This window comes from Mus pahari, chromosome 14 (genome assembly GCF_900095145.1).
Source record: "Mus pahari chromosome 14, PAHARI_EIJ_v1.1, whole genome shotgun sequence".
Classification (NCBI taxonomy): Eukaryota; Metazoa; Chordata; class Mammalia; order Rodentia; family Muridae; genus Mus; species Mus pahari.
The window spans coordinates 88517987-88543467 of NC_034603.1; the positions used below are offsets into that span (position 1 = coordinate 88517987).

The following is a 25481-nucleotide window of genomic DNA, read 5'->3' on the forward strand; positions in this document are numbered from 1 at the left end:
AGGCTGGCCTCAAACTTGGATATCCACCTGCCTCTATCTCCTGAGTGCTGGGATTAAAGGCATGCGCCACCACCTTCTGGTTTTATGCTATTTTCTTAAGTTGTCATTCCTTTGCAACATATGAACATTACATTAATATCTTTTCTCTTTCAACATTGAAGAAGTGGGAAATTTCATGAATGACATTGATGTTGATAAATCTTTTTGTCTAAAAACTAGAATAAAATTGCAGTTGTTTCAATGATGCCTAAGACTAGTATATTTCCACATTTATGTACTGAACATTTATTTTAGCTGTTTTCCAGAAAACATCGTGTCTTACTTAGTCTTTCATTGCTGTGAAGAGACATGACCACAACAACTCTTGTAGGAGAACATTTATCTGGGACTGGCTTACAGCCTCAGAGGTTTAGTCCATTGTCATCATGGCAGGAAGCATGGCAGCATGCAGGCAGACGTGGTGCTGGAGGAGCTATGAGTTCTATATCTTGGTCCAAAGGCAGCAAAAGAAGACTGTGCCACCGGATGCTGCTTAAGCGTGTATAAGACCTCAAAGTCTGCCTCCACAGTGACACACTCCTCCAACAAGGACACATAATAATTCCACTCCCTATGGGCTTATGGGGCCAATTGCATTCAAAACTTACACACATTGTAATGCTATATAGTGATAATAAATAGGTAGAAGTATTGTCTTTCTCTCTCTCTCTCTCTCTCTNCTCTCTCTCTGTGTGTGTCTGTCTCTGTCTCTCTGTTTCTCTCTCCTCCCTCTCTCTCTCTCTCTCTCTCTCTCTCTCTCTCTCTCTCTCTCTCTGAAAGGGGATTGTATTAGTTACTTTTCTTGGTGTGATAAAACATCTGATCCAAGGCAATTTACAGAAAAAAGACTTGATTTAGGCTTACGGTTACAGAAAGTCAGGGTCCATAATGGAGGGAACCACGTGGCAGCGGGTGACAGACTTGCTCCAGCTGGAAGCTGAGAGTTCACATGTCAAACTGTAAGCACAAGGCCACAAGGCACAGAGCATGAACCTGGAATGGCCTGTAGCTTTCCTACCTCAGAGCCCAGCCCAGGACTGACTTCCTCCAGCAAGGCCATAACTCCTAAACCTACCCAAAAAGCACTACCAACTGGTGACCAAATATTCAAACATCTGAACTAAGGGGGGCATTTTCATTCAAACCAGCATGGGATCTCCTGTGGCCTATGCTGGCCCTTGAATTCTTGGTCCTCCTCAGCCCTCTCTTTACCTCCTCTCCAGTTTGATTTCTGTTTTTGTTTATGATATTGTCATTCACATCCATAAAATTGACCCCAATGCTATTTTCAGAGAGTATCCCAACCATCTTGCCTCTGAATTGTCAATGCCTCTTTATAGCCCTCCCTATCCACTGGTGTCCTGTTCTCACAGGTTCTTTCTGTGAGCCTCTCTGTAATTGTAATCCGCAGTGACCTGTGCCAAGGAAAGTCCAAGGGCAGGCTTTCCTTTTGAGATGACCCAGCAGTCTGTCCAGAATCTGGTGACACATTCCCCTGAAATGCATCCCTGGGACTTTTTAGACACCAGTTACACACGGTAGGTAAGAAACCACCAGAGAGAAGGCAGAACCTGCAAAGAACCCACATGCCTCAAACATCCTAACTCTTAAGTTGGCAAGCAATGGAGCCTTCTCAGTCTGAATGAGAATGGTCTGACCAACCTGAGATTCCATCTATAGTCAGTTTGCCAGGTAATTACAGAGAAGTTTCTGAATGGACTGCTAATGCTTCATGTTAAGGTCCAGCGGTAGGAGGGGCCCCACATGGAGACGCCAGTCACATTTCCTATAGATGGCTGTTCTGCCCGTTCTTGGCAGTGACATTTCCATGCTGTCAAGTCTGTTTACTTAACATGGCCTTGAAGAATCAGCCAGTTGTGAGGGGAACAGAGAAGGCCTGAGTGTGCTTGTGTTTGACATGATCCTGCGAGATGGACTCCAAATCCATGAGGACGCGGAGAGATAACAAAGCTCTCCTCTGGTCTGAGTGTGAAGACAGTGCTGCCTGCAGAAAATGTCCACTGTAGCCCTTTCCTCACAGATAAGGCTGCCTGAAGGCTGCTCCCCACAGAGACTGCTCCTACTGAGATCAGTTAAGCCCGCCCTCTTGATTTAGCTGCATACCACAACCCTGCCTACTCGTTCAGCTGTAAATAATAAACACACTGATATTCTGGGATCTTGAAGTTTCTCCATCAGATACCCTTCCCAGCTTTTCTGTGTGTCCACGTATCTGTTTTTTCTTCATTCCCTCACTACCCTAATTAGGTCAGTCCCTGGAGTCGTGTAAGACCCCACACAGAGGGAAGACATGGACACGGTGCTTGGCTTTAGAACCAGGTTAGAAAAGGTCGTTGGGGTGGAACCGTGGCTCTGGAGTCCGCCACTCTGGCCTCCATGATTGGGAATGATCAAGCCACATTAGGAGGCCATATTAATCAATGTTCCTTGCTTGATAGTGTCCGCTGAGCCCAGGTTCCAATCATTCCATGTAGCTGCCAGATACAGGAGTTATTCAAGAGCCTCCAGGGAACCTAGTCACAGTCTGAGCCAGGGACAGGTCACAAGGACCATGGGGATGACCAGAATTGACAGGCTTTGCCCCTCTGAGGTATGACGGAGCTCCTAAGATAGCCGTGTTAACTGCAACCCCATGCACATGTTATCTCTTCTCGTGCTTTGGGCGTCTTCTTAGTGTGAGGCTGGCCGATAAAGGAACAGCTGTAGAACTGTCAGCTGGCAGGCCATGAGAAAAAACATTGAGCAGCACGGTGCAGCCAGGTCTTCTTGACACATGCTGGGAAGAGTCTTGTCCTGCTAGGGCCTGAGACTAGGATTCATAGGATGGAGCCCAAAACCAGACTTGGTTTCACATGTTATGAGCTATGTCTCAGCACTGGGACCCGGGTAAGTTAACTCCTCTATACTTTAGTTTCGTCATAGAGAAGGCAGGAGCTAATTATAGCATCCTCTCAAGATATTTGTGAATTTAGCTGACATTCACTTGTGCCCTGGCACATACTCAAAGCTCAGCAATGGATCATCTACCCCACTAATCTTCCTAGTCCCTTTATAGTCAGCTGGAGACATTACAGTGCAAGAGAGGGACCAGCAGCTCATGGTGGGGGCTGCGAGCTGAGGCAACCTCTCCTAAAACACTTAAGGGTTAGCACAGGCTGTCTCTTATGTCAGTCTGTGGATGTGTTCTTACATGTATGTGTGTGTGTGTCTGTGTACCCATGAGTGTATATGTCTGCTTCTTTCCTATCATGGCTGTCTGAGATCCAGAGTTCCACCTACCCTGGGTGGAGTAGGCTGCTGCTATCACACCTCCCAGAGTAGCCTCTATCACTCAGCCCTGTGGCATTAAGAGGTGCCACTAGGGCCTAGCCAGGGCACCCCCAGGGCTAGGACTCCACCCTTATCTGGACAGTGAGGGCTTCTCCATGGGATATCTGAGTCTCTAGGCTATGCCTTGTGTTGCAAGGATAAAGAAGCCCTGACCCAAATCTTACTGCGCTCTTTCCTGATTCTCCCGGTTATGCAGAGAGCACAGTGCCCAGGTGGGCGCAGATGGTCTGGGACTTCACGTGCATTCTGTGAGGACACTCCCTTTCCATCTCGTGGCTTTACATAACACTCACCACCCGGTCTGGGGTCCTGTTTCTATAGGGTGTGTCCTTGGAGGAGAAATTCTGGAGTGAGCCTAGTAAGGATGGTGTCGAGAGCTTTTGCATCCCTACTTCTCCCACAGCAGCCCCGGGTGGAGATTGCCTTGGAGAGAGACATAGATAGTCCAATTCCTCCCTCTCTTCCCCCTCCCACCCCAGCCCTGGTGCCCAAGAGCATGCAGGGATAGCGCGCACCCGAGCTAGCTAGGAGCCAGCCGGCCTGTGTCAGACGATGTTGTGACAGCGCTACGCCCCGCCCCCGCCCCGCCCTCCGCGTGTTCCCTTCTGGTCCCCGAACCCCCCTCCTCTGCGTCACCTGACCGCATTCTGGTCCTCAACTCTCCATGGAGCAGCTGCTGCGCGCCCAGCTTCACACCACGACACTGCGGGCCTTTGGGAGCTCCGGAGGGGGCTGCATCAGCGAGGGTTATGCCTACTACACTGACAGTGGCCCCGTGTTTGTCAAGGTCAACCGCAGGACGCAGGTGCGCTGCCCCGTATACAAGGATAAAGTCTGGGAAGGGGAAAGAGGAATGCACGATTCTGAGAAGTGGTGGAGGAACTAGACTTGGTGCCCTTATGCTCTGCTGAGGGGTCAGCCAGCACCTGCAGGCAGGCTTCCTCTTGGGACCAGAGGGTCTATCTTTGCTGCATGATTATTTTCTTGCTTTTGCTCCTACACAGGGGCTTTAAATTTTCTGTAATCACTAACCATGGGGGAGATTAGTCTTGGCTGTAAGCTGCTTCTGCCCATGTCTGGTCTCTGCTCTGACCTCAGCTCCTGCATTTTCCCAGCAGGTGAAGACAGACAGGATTCCCAGAGCTATGCTAGCACCATCACAGACTCTGTTGGTTTCTAGGACGTTTAAGATATCCCCGTTTAAGAATGTATGGAGCCAGGCATACATCTATACCCTATCACTCTGGTACTTAGGAGGCTGAGGCAGGAGGATGGTGAGTTCCATGTCAGCCTGGGCTACATGAGGAGAAGCTGGCTCAAAAACAAAAACAAAGCAAAACTAACAACAACAACAAAAGAATGCATGGAAAACTGTAAGACAACTGAAGACTGTTAGCTAGAGTCCCTGAGAGCAAGCTGTGCTGGCACAGCATGGTGCTCCCCCTTCTGTGGGGGGAGAACTCCAGAGGTTCTGGGCTCTGTGGGGAGTAGTTCTGGATAGTGGTTGTAGTATCTAGGATGCTGTGGGGAAGAAGAGAGTCCTAGAGTAGCCCTTCTCGGTCCCTCCTGGCCTCATTGGAGACGGTGGAGGTAGCGCCACCCTGCTTTCTGTGCGCTGTTGGCTGGGTTTGGAGGTTTACCCGGGACGCATGGCTGAAGTTTGCAAATGCCCTTCCACAACAGGCTGCTCAGCACATGCCTCCTGGTCCCAAGTGCAGGTTGGCGATTTGAGTATACCCGTCTGACTTTCCCCCTTGAAAGCGAATTAAAGGGGGAAGAATGATTTTCACATGTGATAATAAATGATTTGGCTTCAAGTTTCATTTTTAATCAACGATATCGAATTTATTTTGTGTGTATGTATGTGTGTAAAAGCTCTGGTTTGCACATCCATGACGTGCGTAGAAGTCAGTGGGTAACTTTTTGGGAGTTGGTTCTGTCCTTCCACCTTATTTTGTGGCAAGGTTTTTCTTGTTTCTGCTGCCACACGGCCTGTTCTAGGCTAGCTGGCCTGAAAGACTCCAGCTGACTGTCTCCCGTCATGTGGTGGGACGGCTGGGATTACAGATGCACACCACCACATTTGGAGCACACTACCACATCTGGATTTTGATGTGAGCTCTGGAAATCAAAGCTGGGTGATCAGGCTTGAATGACTTTACCCACAGTCATCTACTTTTAATTTTTACAAATGTATGATTCTATATGTAGAAGTATTCACAAACCCCATGAATAAGTGCATCGGGGCAGCTGAGGATATCATTCATTGTAAAGCATTTGCCTAGTGTGGACAGTCTCCTGGGTTCAGCCCCCAGCACCACAAATAAATAAGTAAATAAAATGCATGTTTTAAACCAAGGTATAGTGAACAATATGAAAGTTTGCCTAAAAATAAATGGGGTATTTCTAAGTCGCTTAGAAACAAGCCTCCACGTCCCAGCAAAGGCCGTGTGGACACGCTGGGGCTACTAGCTTCTCTTGTCCTTGCTCGAATGGAGCCAGGCCCTTCTGACCCCACCACCCTGCCTTCTCTGACACAAGTGTGATCCCACGTAGATTCTACCATGCCCAGGGCTGCCTGCCCCCACTTGGAGGCAGGAAGGAAAACAGTACCTTGGAGGACTCAGACCCAGCCTCAGACTTTGTTGGCTCACCCTTCACTTGTACCCATTCCTCCCATCCTCCACCCCCTTGCATCCCCTTGTGACCTGTGCATCTTCCACCCTAAGGCTTTGCTTGTGTGGGTCTCCCCTTAGACCCCTGGAATTCTGGCATCAGGCTTGTTCTTTCAGTTCCTTCTTACCCAAAGGGGTCTCTTTTGAACACTGGCCTCGAGAGATGGAGGTGATGCTGTTTTTCAGTAATTGAAGGCCCTTGGTCTTCTGGCTTGTGTCAAGGGCCGTGAGTACTTTGGTCTGGCTAGCAAGGTCCCTATTAGGGTCCAGGTTTGCAGAGCTGACAGAGCTTATGGCATTTGGATGCAGGCCCGGCAGATGTTTGAGGGAGAGATGGCCAGCCTGGAGGCCCTCCGCAACACTGGCTTGGTGCGGGTTCCTAAGCCCATGAAGGTGATTGACCTGCCAGGAGGTGGGGCTGTCTTTGTGATGGAGCACTTGAAGATGAAGAGCCTTAGCAGGTGAGTGCATTTGTGTGTATGGGGAGGGAGAGAGCCATGTGCACATGCAAAGATAGGGAGACACTGACGTAAGTATAGAGAGACCTGCACAGAAAGAGAGAAAGGTGAGCATGTACACAGAAAGAGGCAGGGACAGAAAGAGACACGAGGCACAGAGAAACAGACATAGAAATAGAGAAGACAAACAGGTGGAGAGAGAGACAGAGAGGGAGAAGGAGAGAGAAATAGAGATGAAGAGAGGGAGAGAGGGAGAGAAATAGAGAGGGAGGGAGGGAGGGAGGGAGAGAGGGAGGGAGAGAGAGAGAGAGAGAGAGAGAGAGAGAAGAACACTAGTGAGCATTCTCTGTTGGGCTGCTTACATAACTCGATCCAGTTGCCAGAGTTTTTTTTTAAGGTCTCACAATGCAGTCCTGACTAGCCTGGAGCTCACTATGTATAGCGTGCTGGCCTCTGCTTTCCAAGTGCTGGGATTAAGGGCATGTGTCAAGAGTTCCTTTTTTTAAAGATGTAATGTTATTGCATATGTATATATGTATATATTTACTATATATGTACACACACACATATATATGTATGTATATGTATATGTTTGCCCACATGTATGTGCACCATGTGCATGTCTGGTGACCATAGGGGCTAGACAAGGGTGTTGGGTCTCCAGGAACTATAATTCCAGATGTTTTTGAGCTGCCACATAGGTGCTGGGAGCCTGGACCCCCTGCAGGCGCTCTTAACGATGAGCCATCTCTTCGGTTCCAGTCCCTGGAGTCCGTCCTTTACTTTTTTGGTCTTCTCTTATTAGACCTGAGATCCTGAAAGTGAAGCTTCTATTAATTCTTCAACTTCCACAAGAATAACCAAGCCAACTTTATCTTTCTCTATTAAATCTTTCTAAAAATGCTTATATATTTATTATATGTAAGGACACTGTAGCTGTCTTCAGACACCCCAGAAGAGAGCATCAGATCTCATTACTGATGGTCGGGAGCCACCACATGGTTGCTGGGATTTGAACTCAGGACCTCTAGAAGAGCAGTCATTGCTCTTAACCACTGAGCCATCTCTCCAGCCTCCTCTATTAAAACGTTTAAAAAGGATTTTATGTGTATGGGTACTTTGGCTGTATGTATGTTTGTGTACTACATTTGTATACTACCCTCAGAAACCAGAAGAGGGGGTTTGATCCCTTGTACCTGGATGTGGATCCTGGGACTTGGACCCAGTTCCTCTGGAAAAGTAGCCAGTGCTCTGAACTGCTAAGCCAACTCTCCAGCCCCCAGAGTCCATTCCTAAGACAAAGATTATTGCTGTTTTTTTGTATATTTGTTTTGGTTTGGGTATTTTAGTTGTGATGAGGCTGCATAAAGTAAGTGTATTTGAACAAGTCCCTTACTTTATGCCGTGTAGTATACTAATCCAGTTTAACCTTAAATAGGCTGATCAGTTACCTACCAACTTAATTTTTCCTCTGTTACAGTCATGCATGTTTAGTGTATAAACTATTGAAGGACAGACTCTGGTAAAGGAGGCATTGGAATTTTAGCAGCAGGGAGTTGCCACAGCTCATATCTCAGCCTGACTGTGGTCTCAGGGTCTCTCCTATCTATGTTCCTTGTTAAAGGTGAGAGCTGAGACTTTTTATTCACTGATTGAGGCTTTGTGCCACATGGTCAGTGGCTGCTGAGATGCTACAGAAATTACCACACAGCTCTTACAATACATTTTTTTTTTTTAAGAAAGGGCTTATTATTGTACTGTTTAGAGAAGCTTTAGAGCATCTAAAACATCTCTCAAAGCAGAACATGCTGGGTGGTGTTACTTGTTGGCTACTTGTTTGCTACTGTAGCTGCCGCCACCTTATTTCCTTAGTCAGGCATCAAAGCTCGGGGAACAGATGGCAGACCTGCACCTTTACAACCAGAAGCTCCAGGAGAAGTCCAAGGCCCGGCAGAACACAGTGGGTAAGTCTGGTTCCTTGTTTTGTTTTGTTTTGTTTTAAACCTGGGCCCAGCCCATCAGCTACCTTAGATGGGAATTCATGGTGCTTCTTGGTGGCACTTCAGTAATGTGTCGAATGGCATACCCATTCCCTTTACAGTGCATTAAACAACTTTTTAAAATTCGTGTGTGGGGGGTGGGGAGGGGGAGGGGAGCGAGAGGGGGGGNGGGGAGGGAGAGAGGAAGGGAGGAGGAGGGGGGGTCCTTCCTGGAGCTAGAAAGGGGGCATCTGACCCTTTGCAGGAGTTGCAGGCAGTTGTACACTGTTCAACCTGGGTGCTGAGAACCTTTAGAAGAACAGCAAGTGCTCTTAACTTTGGGGCCATCTCTCCAGCCCTAAGTGCACTGTGAAAGTGAGATGATTAAGCAATTTAAACGGAGCTGGTAAATGAATAGAATGGACTCCTGACCAACCAGTCCTGCAGTCTGTCCATTCATTGGCCAGGGTAAAAAGTCCTGGCAGGTCTGTGTGCTGGTTAGTTAATCACTGCTATGCGTAGTGAGCCCTCAGATTACCTGTGTTTGAGCTATTTGTGTGTGCAGCCAGGCATTCTCCCAAGGTCTGGTTTCCATGAAAGATGAGTAGTTTCATGAGATTAAGATTTCTGTTGACAGGCTGTGGGGTGGAGGATGCAGAGCCCCAGGGTGTGACCAAGTTCGGCTTTCACACAGTGACGTGCTGTGGCTTCATCCCACAGGTGAGTGTTAGGGTGGGGGCATCCTCTTGGGGGCACCCTCGCTTAGTAAGGATCATTCCTGAAGCTCTGGTGCTAGCCACTGACCCCTTGTGTGCCATGGAGTGCCAGTGCTCCAGACACCAGGACACTCAGTTTCTGAAGATAGAGTGTAGTCTGTGACACTCAGGATGGAAAGCTGATGGGAAGGCTACTTGAGCCAGGCTTGGTGGGAGTAAACACTGCAGACAGATGGTCAGTATTCCAGGTGGGTGCAAGAGTGATGCAAAGGCCATAATGTGGGAGAGAAGCTGGCCAGTTTAAGAATCTGAAGAGGGTAGAGTGGACAAAGCTAAGGGTCTAGCCCTTATCATGCAGGTTCTCTTCCAGGGCTGTCTTATTGAGATATAGTCGAGATGTAATTCATGTAACACAAAACTTTCCATTTTAAAGTATACCATTCAATGGTTTTTAGTTCAAGCACAGTGTTAATGCAACTATCACCACTGTCTTGTAGCCAAGTTCTAACCAGGCCTGATGGCTTAGCCTTTGAGGTCGGATGAGGTCAAGTGTGTTCAGATCACAAATCTACTGACCATCTCTGTGGTTTTGCCTGTCCTGGACATTTTATGTTGGTGACATTGTAGAACATGTGACCCGTGTCCAGCTTCTCTCACTTACCACAGTGTTTTTGAGGTTAATCTACATGTGGCATGTGCAAGAACATTTTCTTTGTGGTAGAGTAATATTTCACTGTATGGTTGGACTAGACTTTGGACTGGAATTCACAACCTTCAAGTGTTGTTAATACAGGTCTGAACCATCATGCCAGGTTTCATCCATTTGTAAATAAAATTTATTTTTATTTACGTGGTGTGTGTGAGAGAGTGTGTATGCCACATACAGGTACCCGAGGAAGCTAGAGGATGGTGTCTTATCTCTTGTAGCTGGAATTACAGGTAGTTGTGAACCACTGGAGGTGGATGCTCTGAACCAAACTCTGGTCTTCTGGGAGAACAGAAAGTACCATTACTCGCTGAGCCAAGTTTCCAGTCTCCAATCTTTATTATTATGGCTGAATAACATCTTAGAAACTTAGAAGATCTAAAGAAGTCTTATCTCCTGGGCATCTACCTGCCCTATGCTTACCTCAAAGAAGCCATTATTAGACCACATTTTGCTTTATTAAGAACAGTTCGGTTTTTAAGCCCGGTGGTGGTGGCGGCGCACGCCTTTAATCCCAGCACTTGGGAGGCAGAGGCAGGTGGATTTCTGAGTTCAAGGCCAGCCTGGTCTACAGAGTGAGTACCAGGACAGCCAGGGCTATACAGAGAAACCCTGTCTCGGAAAAAAAAAAAAAAAAAAAAAAGAACAGTTCGGTGTAAGAGCTATCCCAATTTAAACCTGTTACTGCTTGAAGGGCCAACACTTTCAAGTTTTTCTCTTCCTTGAAGTCTTCTCCGATGACTTGGGCTACTGTAGTGATAGCCAAGCTCTTCCTGGCATGAGTTGGAGGTGAGTCTCTTATTTGGAAATAGTGGCAAGATTTTTATTAAGTCTAAGGCAGACTCGGGGATCTCAGCCAATAGGAAGCAACGAATCTAGGTTCCAACAACTGTACACAGAAGACTTTTCAAGACCCCCTAATCTCAGCCAAATCTGACTTTCCTGGTGTTACACAGGTGACTGGAGCTAGGGACGAGCATGGCCTCTGTTACCATAGACAAGCATGGCTTGATTGTCTTGAGTCACATGTTGAGTTTAAGGGCCTCTCATGATGGTGGGACTTCAAAGATTTGGCTGATGAAGCATAGCGTTTTTCTCAAATATTCATGAGTTAAGAAATGAAATAGTCTCTAGAACTTGTATATAAAGCAGATAAGAATGGAGCTGGTCAGAGAGCTGGAGGGTCTCTGAGTTCTCCTCAGACTCTGGGATGCTGAGGTAACCGTGGCCAGAAGGCTATCGGAGTCCTGGTCCACCTACGTTGAGTGACAACAAAATTGTTCTTTATGTAGTGCCTTCAACCATCGCCAAGATGTGTGGCATCCTCATCCCTAGCTGGGCTGACTGGGCCCTAAGGGGTGTTGCAGTCATGGTGGGAAACCACAAAAGGCATGGATTTCTTGGACTCTAGAGAATTTGGTTCTATTGGAAGCACCAGTCCAGTTGGCTGGGGAATTCGTGGGTTGTATTTCCTGTTAGGAACTAAGCCACATTCCAAGCATTTTGTCTGACTCATCTTACCAGTTGCCACAGTTGGTAGACAACCGGGTGATGTCACCGATCTACCTTAGAGAAGAAGAAATGGATGCTCTGAGACTAAGAAACATTCCCAGAGATCTTGCAGCCGGTGAATGGAGGAACAGGACTTGACATCCAGTCTGGCCTCGGAGATGGGCTCTAACCACTACACAGTGCTGCCCTTGTCAGTCTTCATGCTCAGGTGGCACCTGCCTTGAGTAACTCATCAGAAAAGCCACATGCCTCTGTGGCCTTGGGAATCATGGTCCTCCCACCTAAGTGGCAACACTGAGAGCTTGCCAATGCTAGCCAACAGGGAATTATCCTTTGTGATCTTGTCATCTTTTGGCAAGAGGAGAGCCCCCGGGCACTGGGAGCCTTGGCAGGTAAATAGGAATGGTGGGATGGCAGATGGTGGACCTCTGTGCTTGGGGGCTTGCCAGACTGGGGCAAAGGGTCTCTCGGGGCTGTGCCTAGAACTAGGGAGTAAACCCTGGCCTAAGTGACAGCAGCACCAAGAAAGATTCCAGGAGGAGAATGGCTAGGACCGTACAGACTTGTCGGTCAGGTTCAGAACGCTCCGCTCCGAAAGCTCTGCTTTGGGGGTTTCTCAAATCGGCCCTTGGAAAACCTCAGCTCACGTCCATCTCTATGGAAGTAAGATGACACAAATTATGCCTGTTTTAATTATGCAGTTTGATAACGTGGAGAGTCAGCCACAAAATTTCTCACTGCAGGTGAGAATGAGTACCCTTCCTTATGTCTTTTACAGCCCTTTCCTGTAACCCTTCCCTGTCCCCAGGTTACCACAGGTCTACTCCCTGTCACTGTAGATTTGCCTGTGTTTAGTGAAGTTTTATATGACTGTAATAATATAGTATGTGCCCCTTTACCTATCTTTCCCATCTGACATATTTTACTCAGTGTCATCGTTCTGATGTGTGCCCATGTCAGATCTCTTGATGTTTACACATAACATCCATTCATGTAGCATGTGTCAAAAGCCCATTCCACTGTGTAGACAAACCGTGGTCTCTGTTTATCCATTCATCTGTTGATGTAAGTCTGGGTTGTTCCTAGCTTCTGTTCTCACAAATAAAGCTGCTACGAACCTTTGTGCACTGGGATTTGATCTTGGTTGACTGTATGAGACCTGAGACAGAAAACCTGGGCTGTACAGCAAGTTCTTACTTAAGTTTTCAGAAACTGCCACGTGGGGCTGAGAGGTGACTAAGAGCATGTACTGACTTCAGTTCCCAGCAGCTCATGGCCACATGCCACTCCACTTTCAGGAGATCTGTGGCCTTCTTTTTGCCTTTGCAGGTACCCATACATCCATGGCATATTCTCACAGAGATACACACACATAAATTTGTTTTAAAAAAATCTTAAAAACAACAATAAAAATAAAACTGCCTCATATTTCCAAAGAGGTTGTACCAGTTAAATTCCCACTAACTAAGAGTTCCAGGTTTTCCTACTCTGATGTGTACTGGATATTTTCTGAAGTTGTTTGTTTTTAGTTTGTTTTAGTTTGTTTTCATCCCAGATGGAGACAAGTATTCACTCTGAGATTCAATTTTGTATTCCTGTCATGACAGATGATCAGTAAATGCACATTTGCTAACTGTATGTCTCCCCCCCCCCATTTTTTTTTCTTTTTGAGACAGGGTCTCACTATATAATCCTGCCTAGCTTTGAACTTGAGATATAAACCAGACTGGTTTTGAGCTTGCTATGATCCTCTTGCCTCTGCCTCCCAAGTGCTGAGATTACAGGTGTGTATCACCATGCCTGGCGAAAGCCTATTATTATTATTATTATTATTATTATTATTATTATTATTATTATTATTAACAACAGGGTTTCATTGTGTAGCTTTGACTGTCCTGGAACTTGCTCTGTAGATCAGGCTGGCCTCAAACTCTGCCTCCTGAGCGCTGAGATAAAAGGCGTACATCACCATCTGCTGGTCAATTATTATTTTTAAAAAATATATGTTGTATACCTGTAATCTCAGAACTTTGGAGGTAGAGGAAAAAATTAGGAATTTGTAGGTATCCTTGGCTACATAGTGAGTTCAAGGTTGAGTCCTTGTCTCAAAAACAAAACAAAACAAAACAAAACAAAAACAAAAACAAAACCCAAAACCGCTCTTTTTAGTGTCTGGGGAGATGGTTCAGTTGATCAAGTACTTGCCATACAAGCAGGTCTTGGGTTCAGATCCCTAGCCCTTCTGTAAAAATGCTGGCCACAGTGTTGTGTCCCTGTAATCCCAGATCCATGGGGTTTGGTGGCCAGTGAATGTAGCCAAACTAGGGGGATTCAGGTTTCACTGAGAGAGGTTGTCTCAAAAACTAAGGCAAAGAGTGGCTGGGGAGATGAGTCAGTTGGTAAAGTGCCCGCTGTGCACGCAGGAGGGTGTGAGTATGGCTCCTCAGAGTTGTCCTAAAACGAGGGTGAGGGGCTGTGCATCTGTAACTATTGTGCTAGATGAGGGAGGTTGAGACAGGAGGATCCCTGATATTCACTGGCCAGACAGTGAGCTAGGGGATCAGTGAGAAACCCTGTCTCACAGAAGAATAAGGTGCAAAGCAGTAGAGGAAGGTAAAGGACATTAATCTTCCTCTTCCACATGTGCACAGATGCATGAACAACCATGTGCACATGTTTACACACATGCATACACACAATAAAATAGAGTGCAATGGAGAAGGATTTTACACCAACCTCTGGATGAAGCAGAGCCCCAAAAGCCACAGGTATGCATTTGGTGGATGGGGCAGAGCCCCAACAGCCACATTTTATTTCTTCTCTCTGCCAATTCATACCTTCTTAGACAAAAGTTCTTTACAAAGTTACCTTATAGATAAAATGCTACACAAAGGGGGAGTTACAGAAGGATGTTAACAGTAAGTTCAAAACAATGTTTCATTCTATAAGCTCATTATAAGCTCAAAGCAACAGTCTCACCTGGCCTTGCTTTATCATAGTGCACACTTGTGGCCTCATTCTTGGACCAGCCCTGGAATGATTGCTTTTTCTTGATCACAAATCTATTTTTCTTCTTAGTGCATTTTATGAAAACTCAATTGTTTTCCTTATTAGGCAGCCTTTGCTTGCTATTCTATGAGGAGGAGACACATTTCATTCTTGATTCTAACTTAATTATATCTTTCTGGCAAAACAACTAAAACCATCTCCTTAATCTTTCTTCTTAAAATTATTTGAATCAAATCATGAATGCTATAAAGTAATTAATTGATTTAAACAGCATTAATTCATGAAAGTTCATCTTCATGTTGATCTGCAGGAAGTTTGCCTAGTAGAGTGGTCTGATGCCCAGGAATCGTTAGGCTATGTAGTAACTACAGGAAAGGTAGCGGAGAGAAGCAATCCTGAGGTGAAGTCTCTGAGGCGCTCCTCTCCAGAGCATCTATCACAGCCATGAAAAGCGGTGGGCTGTCTCGAGGAAGCTCACTTGTTTGCTACAGCCTTTTCCAGATGACTTCTGTCACTTAGCAAGTCTATTGTGCTAGCAGTTTATCCACATATGAGTTACATCTACCATTTTGAAAAAGGATTTTCATATAACTTCTTGTATTTTGAAACATTGCTAAATCTAAGTTTTGGTTGCTTTGTATTTTGGTGAGAGTGTGTGTCTGTATTTTCTTTTTCTTTCCTTCCTTCCTTCCTTTTATTCTTTTGTTTTTTTTAAGACAGGGTCTCTTTCTGTAGTCTTTGTTGGCCTGGAACTCAATATGTAGACCAGGCTAGCCTCAAATTTATAGATCTCTGTTCACACACACACACACACACACACACACATTACTATTTTATTGGGTTCTTATATCACCCTTCTTTTCAAGCCTTATTCCACCCTAATCCATTTCAACCTCCCAACAGTAGGTAGGAGAGAAAGAAGGTTAGAGGGGAAAGGAGATATAGACCTCTTTTTACTACTTTCTGCTAATTAAGGGGCGTTGAGTTTCTGGGGGCAAGTCCAATTTTCTTTCTTTTTTTTTTTTAATGGTTTTTCGAGAAAGGGTTTTTCTGTGTAGCCCTGGCTGTCTTGGAACTCACTTTGTAGACCAGGCTGGCCTCAAACTCAGAAATCTGCCTGCCTCTGCCTCCCGAGTGCTGGGATTAAAGGCGTGCGCCACCACGCCCGGCTCCAATTTTCATCTTCGGGATATCTCCACCTTCTTGTCAAACTGCAACAGCAGCAACCAGGAGCAGCAGAGGGAAGCAGCAGCAGCAGCAACAACAACAGCCTCCACCACCTCTACCTGCACCACCACCACCTCCTCCTCCTCCTCCACCTCCTCTTCATCGTCCATCTCCTCCCCTTCCTCTTCTTCCATCTCCTCTATTTTTTGTTGTTTAATAGAAAGACTAAATCTTTTATTGACATCAGCAGCTGGCAACCTTAGCTTTCATCCCATGCCCTTTAAATAGATGTGCAAGCTGGCCTTACCCATTGCAGAGTTCCATCATTTATGGTACCAGTGTAATCCATCTCCACCAGTAAGATGCCACTAGTCCATCCCAAGTACTGGAACCTAAGTACTGGCTTTCAGAGCAGCTTTGTACTTCTCTGTCATCTCCCATTTCCTTCTCTTCTTCCTCCTCCATCTCCTCCATCTCTCCTTCTTCTCTCCTCCTTCTCCTCCTCTTCCTTTTTCAGAGTGCCTCTGCCTCATTTGGGCTCTGGTATTTATATCCATCCCAAAGTTCCCTAGAATTAAACTATCTGCAGCTGGTAAAGACCATGCCCCTCCTAGAGCAGAGACCATCATAGTAAATGTCTGTGGACAAACTGAAGCAGCCCATATCCCACACCTGGGATTAAAACAAACATATTCACATAACATAACTGGGTTTTAAAAGAAACCACAATTCTCACTGCAGAGATCTGCCTGCCTCTGCCTCTTGCGTTCTAGGATTAAAGGCATTGTCAGCACACCTGAGTGTATTCCTTTTCTTATAGTGCTTCTAGTCCTGCCTATTATGACCTTACATTTATGCCATTTAACCCTAATTTCTTCCTAAATCACTATGTCCAGACTGACCTTGAATTCAAATTCTCCATCCCCTCCTCAGCCTCCCAAGTGCTGAAAGCCTTATTTCTGAAAACAGCCACCTTCGACACACACATTTTAGTATGAAGACATAATTAAGACCTTATCAGGCTGTAAGTGAGACTTCATCTTTCTCCATACAGTTCCAGCAGTCTTATTTTCATGTACTTGAAGCTCCATTGCAGAGTTATAAGAATTTAGGAGTATCACAGAGGATGATGGTGTCACATGCCTGTAATCCTTGCATCTTGAGTCAGAGGCAGGAGTTCAAAGCCAGGCTGGGATACAAGGTAAAACCCTAAACATCAATAACAACAATGCATCCCCTCCTACAGGACTAGCAGATCCCATTTATTACTTGATCATATTTCCAGTATGAAACAATTTCCTTTGTATTTGATGGTAGTCTTTGCTCTGCTGTGTTGTCTGGCATGAATTTCTGCTCATTTTTCTTTTTGTATTTGTCCTTTGACTATTGTGAGCAGATGTATACATGCTCTGTCCTTTTAGTGTATTTCTGATTTTGTGTATAACCTGATTTATATGAACATAACTTACTTCTTTAAAAGGTTTAAAAATTTTATGTGTTTGAGTGTTTATTTGCATGTGCGTGTGTGTGTGTGTGTGTGTGTGTGTGTGTGTGTGTGTGATGCACATGCAGTGCTCACAAAGGCCAGAAGAGGGTATTGGACACCCCCCCCCCCAGGAACTGAAGTTACCAATGATTGACAGCTACTGTATTTGAGCTGGGAACCTACACCAGATCTTCTTCAAGAGCAGCCTGTGCTCTTAATTGGTGAACCACCTCTACAGCCTATAGCTAGGTCTTGCTTTGTTGTTCCAATTTGTTTATCTCTGTCTTTCTCTCTGTCTCTCTGTGTGTATGTGTATTGAACTTGGGACTCATACAGACTAGGCAAGCACCATCCCTGGGGTAGTTCTAGTCCAATCTCTGTCATTTAACTACAGCATTTGTTTCTGACCATTTGCCCTTTCTGTTTATTGGGTTTGGGTTTGGTTCTGTCACCTTAGTATTTGATATATGGTTTGAATAAGGATAGGTGCCACAGGCTCAGTATTTGAATGCTTAGTCATCATGCTTAGGGAATGAATTGTTTGAAAAGTTTAGGATTCGGAGGCAATTGGAGGAAATGTGTCACTGCAAATGGGCTTTGAAGTTTCAAAAGCCCATGCCAGGTCCAGTCTCTCTCTCTTAGCTGTGGATCATGATGCAGCTCTCAGCTTCCTCTCCAGCACTGCATCCTACCATGTTCCCCACTGCAAACATGAATCAGGACAAAAGTTTTGAAACTGTGTAAGCAAGCCTCCTATTAAATGCTTTGGTCATGGTGTCTCTTCTTTTGGGTAAACTGCTTCATGATTCCACTTGTATTTTTAGTTGGTTCACTACTGTTTGATGTGTTCTTGGTGGTCATTAAAGCTGTTCAGGGGCCATGAATCCCATGGTCTCACCTCTTGTTGCTCAGGTGAATGAATGGCAGGACGACTGGCCAACCTTCTTCACTCGACACCGGCTCCAAGCTCAGTTGGATCTCATTGAAAAGGACTATGCTGACCGAGAGACACAAGAACTGTGGTCAAGGTTACAGGTGAGCACAACGTTTATTTCTCTGGGAAGAGACTGTCCCTTAGGAGCCTCCAACATGCATGTGGCGGCCTCTTAGGACTGAGTCAGAATAGGAAAAACTGATGTTAGAGAGAGCTTGTCAAGTTGTAGGTATATCAGCCACCACCTTCTTATCCTGTAGGTGGGGGGAGGGATGGGACAGACCCCTGCTTGAGGTCTTCAAACATTTCACTTGTCCACTTTTACCCTCATTTTTTTGTCCCCCTGCCAAAGACCCCAGTGTGTGACCCTTAATGAAGGTGTGTGTTCTTGCATCACTTGTTTCAAAACAGAACTCTACAATATTAGAAACACAATTCATCTATCAGTCTAGGGCAGTGTTTCTCAACCTGTGGGTTGTGATCCCTTGGTGGTGGGGAGGTCAAAAGACCCTTTCACAGGAGACAAATATCAGATATCCTGCATATCACATATTTACATTACAATTCATAACAGTACCAAAATTACAGTTATAAAGTAGCAGCAAAAATAATTTTATGGTTAGAGATCACGACAGCATGACAAGCTGTATTGAAAGGTCAAAGCATTAGCAAGGTCAGAAACCCTGGTCTAGGGTGAACATGCATCGAAGAAATGTTATTTAATAGAAGAGGTGCAGGTATATATGTGTAATAACATAAAAACACCGTTTAGAGGGTAGGTACCAAACTACATATTCTACAGCATAAAGCCCAAACAACTCTGAGGTTTTCTGTAAAGCTTTTAGGCTCTTTTGGTAGTGACTAGAATGCTAGACAACGTTACAGTCAGGAATCAGGTGAGCTTCTTTCCTGGGCCTGGTAGATTATTCAATTGGACTCTGGATGTATCCATGGCTCTCTGCTTTATATCCAAGCACTGGATAATGAGCCCACGGGTCTTTGAGTTCCATGTAATAATTTCTCTTCTAGGTGAAGATCCCGGATCTGTTTTCGGGTATAGAGATTGTCCCTGCCCTGCTCCATGGAGACCTCTGGTCTGGAAATGTGGCTGAGGATGACCAGGGACCTGTTATTTATGATCCAGCCTCCTTCTATGGCCATTCTGAGTTTGAACTGGCAATTGCATCGATGTTTGGGGGGTTCCCCAGATCCTTCTTCACTGCCTACCATCGGAAGATCCCAAAGGCTCCAGGGTTCGACAAGCGCCTGCTGCTGTACCAGCTCTTTAATTACCTAAACCACTGGAACCACTTTGGGCGGGAGTACAGAAGCCCGTCCCTGGGGATGATGAGGAAGCTGCTCAGGTAGCAGAGGGCTGGATCTAATAAAATGTCAAACTGGATCCCTAACTGGGCTACTTTTGAGTCGGCCTCCAACACATTCATCCAGAGGCTGAGGTTATGGCCGCGCAGCAGGTTCCAGGGAGCTCCGTATGTAGCTCAGGATGACACCATAGCAGCACTGTTGCAGGCAAGCTTCCACCTCAGCAGCTGAAGCCCCAGGTACCGCAGGTGAATAGGGAAGGAAGCCACCATGCTTGTGGCTCTGGTCCTTCAGTTGCAATCACTACCAGACCCTCTCTAGCACCTCACTGTTTTCTGATTTTTTTTTTTTTTAGATTTTATTTTGTGCACTCATGTGCTGAAATATGTGTGTATAGGTTAGAGTACAACTTGTGGTTCTCTTCTTCTTCCATCATGTGAGGGCCAAACTTGTTACCCCACAACATATCTGAGAAGATTTAAGCCAATAGAAAGTCTTTATTAGCAGGCCAGTGACTACACTGGGTATTCCAGATCCCAGCAAAACAGTGATCCTTCTCAGGGTGAACTTTTAACCATATTGAAAAGATATGTTCTGGGCTGACATACTTCAGTTATCATCAGCAGTGAGCCAGAATTAGAATTAGAGAAGTCAAAAAGCAAAGTTAGCACATTCAGAATCTTTTCAGGACCGATGGACTTTGAAGGATCAAGTCTTTGTTTTTAGTTTGGTCGGCGGGTGCTGTCTAAATGCTGAGTTTTACAGCCTGAATGGCACTTTAATCGTGGAGTCGGATGTGCTAAGGTTTGGGAGCCTACTGTTACACATTCAACTCCTGAGGCTTAGTGAAGGAGACTTTGCACACTAAACTATCTAACCACTCCAGTCCTCCACTTTCCAGTGAGGTCTGGTCTGCTGGTGAACGCCGGGCCAGCAGTGTGCAGCCCACACCTTTTCTCAGGCCTGCTTTGGGTGGCCATGATGGTGCTATGTTTGAGGTCACGGCAAAAACCTTCATCCTGGAGCAACACTCCATTGCCTCCTACAAACTTAAAGCATCCCACCCCCGCCCCCCTCCTGCAGGCGCTCAGACATCGTTGCCCCATTCTTGCCCCCACACTCAAAACCCATTCCTCCCCTGCGTTCATACACCACCCCTCCTATTCTGGCTCTTTCTACTTGTTCAGCTTTCCCGCGCTGTCCACACTAGCTCAAAACCTTCCAGGTTCCCGCCCCCAATTTCAAACTCAGTTCTTTCCTTAGCCTTACACACATTCAAACTCCAGAAGGCTTCCAACACCAGAGTTGATTCTTTGTAAGGATCGGACCGGCTCACTGCTCTGGCCACACCCTCCTTGGCCCCACCTCTTTTGGGCTCCACCCATTCCCTGTAGAGGCTGTAGACGTTGGAGGCTTAGTTTTTCTGGCGCTGCCCTTCACTCAAGCAAGCATCATTTGCGCACTGAGCCGACTTCGCGCGAGCTGTTTTGTTGGCTTGCGCGCCCCGTAGTTGGGGTCGAAGGTCTCAGGGCGGGGCTGGCCGCTCTCGTGCTGTATCTCCTTTCTTCCCGGTTACCGGTACGGTTCTTACGGAAGCCGCTGGCAGGATGGTACTGAGCAATGAGCCGGCAGCGAGCGCCGCCGAGGAGGAGGTGGAGGATGATGCGCTTGTCCGCGCCTCCGCCCTGGAAGCGTTCGGCGAGAGTGCGGAGACCCGCGCGCTGCTCCGCAGCTTGCCGGCGGTGCACAGAGAGCGCGCGTCCCGGGAGGTGGCGGAGGAGCGGTTCCGCGGTGCGGGCGGGGCCCCGAGTCTCTATCTTGAGGTCCTTGCATCTGGGAGGAAGGGACCTGGGGAGCTATACCTCCTTTTTGCCCTGCAGTGTCCAGGAACTGAGCAAAGCATACTTGGGACCTCTCTGTGGATAGGGAGGGAACCAGCAGAATTGATGGATGAACCTGCCACCCACGAGCGCTCGTGGCAAGCAAAGAAGAGCGGTCTGGCACGGGGGTTGTGCTCCTACGGGGCTGCGCTATGAGGCCAGGGCTCTGCAAACTCAGAGCGCCAGGTTCATCTGAGATCTCCGTTCCAGGCAGGGCAGGAGAGTGGACAATGCCATTAGATTCCTTTGGTGGTTCTAAATCCCCCAAGTTTAGGAAGGCCTTTACAGTCGTTTGTAATGGATACTGCCTGTCATAGTTTTTGTCAACCTTACACAAACCTAGACATACCTCGGAAGAAATCTCAAGTGACCACCACCAGATTGACTTGTGGGCATGTCTTTGCGGTATTTCTTTAATTACTAATTGATAAAGGATGGCCCAGCCCACCGTGGGATGTACCATCCCTGGCCTGTGGGTCTGAGCTGTATTAAGAAAGACACCTGAACTTGAGCCAAGGAGCAAGCAAGCAAGACCTCACCGTAGTTTCTGCCTCTATTTGCTTTAATTTATCCCTACACTTTCCTCAGTGATGGGCTGTGAAAGCCAAATAAACCCTTTCTTCCTAAAGATGGTTTTGGCCAGTTTCATCACAGCAACAGACAACAAACTAAGACAATGTCCAAATGAGTCCTTTGATAATTAGAGTTTTGTACTTGAACAAAATCATCGTTGTGGCTTCCTTAGCTAAAAAATTCTCTCTGTAATGTCTTTTGTCTTTTTTTTGGGGGGGGGGTTGGATGGGGCTCTAGTTTTTGGGAAAGACAGAGTGGTGGGCTTTGTGGAGTGAATCTGAAGTGGCAGGTGAGAATTGCAGAGGCAGAGAAACCATTGGATTGGGTAGAAACATTAATTTGCTGGTAGGGGTTGGAGAGCAGGTGACCATGTTTGGGGAGATTGTACAGTTATTGCTTTGAAGATTGTTGGAATGGGAGGGCATTGTGCTTAGCAGGGGAGTGCTCAAGAAGTGAAGAGGGTCTGACAAGCAGGAGAGGTGGAGTTCTACAGAGTTGGAGCATCAGCACATGTGTGAGAAGAGGTTTGGAGGGCAAGGTGTGGTCACACTGATCCTCAAGAGCCTGACAGATGTTGGGCAGCTGTGAGCATCTGCCAGCAAGAAGCGAGGTGTTTCCCTGGCTGTTACAAGGACTAGGAAGACGATAGCTGTCCCATTAGAGTTACTGAGAGACGAGAGTTTCCAAGGCTCACCTGATTTGATTTTCATGTTATTTTCTTTTTAGTAATTATGGACAAATACCAGGAGCAGCCCCACCTCCTGGATCCACACCTTGGTAAGCATAGATTTTGGTGGTTCAATATGAGATGATCGGGAAGGCCTGTGTGTATAGCTGACACCTGTGTGTGCTTCAGCAGAAGGTGTCAGATGAAGTGTCCCTAGAGCTTTGTCTTTTTTTTTTTTTTTGTCTGCTGGATGGTTTTATGGACCTGTGATAATGAATAGCTTGAGTTCAGATACCAATCTTGATTGTGTTCAGGTGTGTCTAAGCTACTTTCTGCTTGTTCCTATTGAAAGAACACATCTTTTCTTATATGTATTTTAGTCTGTTATGTGTGAACAGCTGTTATCTTCCTGGTAATTGTTTTGCAGGGTCATATGCTTTTCAAAGGTCCCATTTTACCTACACAGCAGTTGATGAGGTCATCTGTCATCTCCATTTTGTAGAGAGACACTAAGGTTTGGTATATCACGACATTAATGTAAGAGTGTTGTGCAGGCCTGTTCTCTGAGCCAAACAGCCACCATCTGTGGAGCTCAGCCGTGCACACTGATTATCCACGTTAGGCTTGTTGACTGTTTACATCCCATCACATGGAGGCAAGAAGGATCACAAGACCCTCACCTGAGTACCCACAGCTTTCTATCACCTGTTGTATGCAACTCTACCCTAATTGCAGGTGGCCTTGGGAATGGCCTAGATTCTAGGTTTTCAACCTGTGGGTTGTAACCCCCATAGGGGTCACATCAGATATCCTGCATATCAGATATTTTTATTATGATTTATAGCAGTAGTAAAATTAGAGTTATGAAGTGGCCATGAAATAATTTTATAGTTGGGGGGGCATAACCACAACATGAGGAATTGTATTAAGAGTCACAGCATTAGGAAGATTGAGATTCCCCCCCCCCCCCCCGTGTGTGTGTGTGTGTGTGTGTGTGTGTGTGTGTATATATATATATCTTGTCTGATATCTATATCTATATCTATATCTATATCTATATCTATATCTATATCTATCAGACAAGATTAGGGGAGGGAGAATTCCATCTATGTTAGTGTCATTTTTTTATTAGTGTGTTGACATTTTTCTCTTAACCCAGCTGGCTCCCAAATTGAGACAGAACTATTTTATTTATTTACCAGCTTTAAGGCACAGCAACTGAGCAGTATTAATCTATGTTTAATCTTCTTAGCTAGTCCTAGGGTGCTTACATTTACTTCTACGAAGACATTTTAGCAGCAGAGAGTGACTTTGTTTGCTTTTCATTGCTTTTGTTATATTTGAACCTATTTCATATTAATTACATTTTTGTTTGGCTTTTCTCTTTTTCTGTTTTGAGATAGTCTTGCAATGTAGCCCTGGCTGACCTTGAATTCATGGAAGTTCTCCAGCCTCAACCTCCCGAGTGCTGGGATTATAGGCGGGAACCACAACTCCTGATTTGTTTTTTTCTTTTTGAGGTAGGGTCTTGCTAGGTAGTCCAGACTGGCTTCAAGTACTCTTGGTAATTTTTAAGTCTTGTTCTGAGCTTTCCCCCCTCTTTTTCTTCTTTCTTTCTCTTTCTTTCTTTCTTTCTTTTTCTTTCTTTCTCTCTCTTTCTTTCTCTCTCTCTCTCTTTCTTTCTTTCTTTCTTTCTTTCATCTGGGAGGATCCAACTGTTTTAATCACTGTAGCATCCTCACAGTCTCTGTGTAAGGTCTGCCATCATAAGCTACACAATACAAATGGAGATATTGGATTACAAGTCTGAAAGGTTAAGTAAATTCTTTCATGCCACACAGAATTTATGCTTCTCCTCCTCCCCTTAGCCTCTTGAAGATGGGTCTTCAGAGGGGCCAGTTGCAGGCAAGTGGTTGATGCCAGGCGTAGGGCTGGCTGTGCTGAGGTGGCAGACTAGTAGGTGCCCTGGGCCTCATCTGATAGTTTTGGATTCCTGGGTCTCCAGGTAACAGATGTAGGTACTGTCCTCGAAGTGCAAGGTGCTGTTTGACCTCTTCAGGTGACAGCTTTGACCTGCTCTCCCTGCCAGAACCTCTGCTTACTGTGTTCCATCCAGTGCTTAGTAACGGTGATTGTTCATTATCTTCCGGGAAATAGAAATAGGTCCCGTTTTGAAAAAGATGATGCTTGCTGGTGCTGATCCTTTTCTGTGTGTGACACATTTTATGCCTCCCCTTTTGCCTTTAGGTTTATGTGTGGTGTGCTAGCCATTGAGGTTTAATATATTTGAGTTTGAATGTTATCAATCTCTTCTTTGTTTCTGAGACAGGGTTTTACTATATAGTCCAGATCGGTGTTGAATTGACAGTTTTGCCTGCCTCAGCCTTGTGTGAAGTCTTCTTTGTGTTTGATTTGTGATAGCAAACCCAAAGCCTAATTCTTGTTTTTGTTTTTTGTTTTGTTTTGGTTTTTTTTGAGGTAGGGTTTCTCTCTGTGTAGCCCTGGCTGTCCTGGAACTCACTTTGTAGACCAGGCTGGCCTCGAGCTCAGAAATCCGCCTGCCTCTGCCTCCCGAGTGCTGGGATTAAAGGCGTGCACCACCATGCCCAGCCAAAGTCTAATTCTTAATGGATTATGTAAGGCTTATTTATTAACTGAGTGATCTAGTAACCCTTCTCCCTGTTTGAAATATATTTTTTTAAAATATAATTTCTATTCTTATATGTACATGTGTCAGAATTCTTGGAGGTGCAGGCAGTTGTTAGCTGTCCAACATGGGTTCTGGGAAACAAACTTAGGTCCTCTGCAAGAGTTGCACAAGCACTCTTAGCCACTGAGCCAGCTCTCCAGCCCTGAAATACCATTTTATGTCTGTAATTCAGTACTTATATAGCTTATATAAAAGCTTTTAGACCTCCAGTTCTGTTTTATTTGTCCCTGTATCATTTGTTTTTGTTAGCTGCTTTATGGTATATTCTCTCTAGCACCACAGCTGTTTTATTTTGC

General features: G+C 45.8%; 2 protein-coding genes across 2 annotated transcripts in view; both read left to right on the top strand.

Moving 5' to 3' along the window:
• Positions 1-4018: 4018 nt before the first annotated feature.
• Positions 4019-19434, top strand: Fn3k (fructosamine 3 kinase). The gene is made up of 6 exons (XM_021213667.1): positions 4019-4195; positions 6375-6526; positions 8396-8487; positions 9140-9222; positions 18011-18133; positions 19062-19434. The coding sequence occupies exons 1-6, from the start codon at positions 4055-4057 to the stop codon at positions 19398-19400; spliced, it is 930 nt and encodes a 309-aa protein (XP_021069326.1). The 5' UTR covers positions 4019-4054; the 3' UTR covers positions 19401-19434.
• Positions 19435-20873: 1439 nt separating this feature from the next.
• Positions 20874-25481, top strand: part of Tbcd (tubulin folding cofactor D) — a 168583-nt gene continuing 163975 nt past the window's right edge. The window contains exons 1-2 of the mRNA XM_021211855.1: positions 20874-21146; positions 22535-22585. Of these exons, the coding sequence (XP_021067514.1) occupies positions 20963-21146; positions 22535-22585 (235 nt within the window). The 5' untranslated portion in view covers positions 20874-20962. The remainder of the gene's footprint in view (positions 21147-22534; positions 22586-25481) is intronic.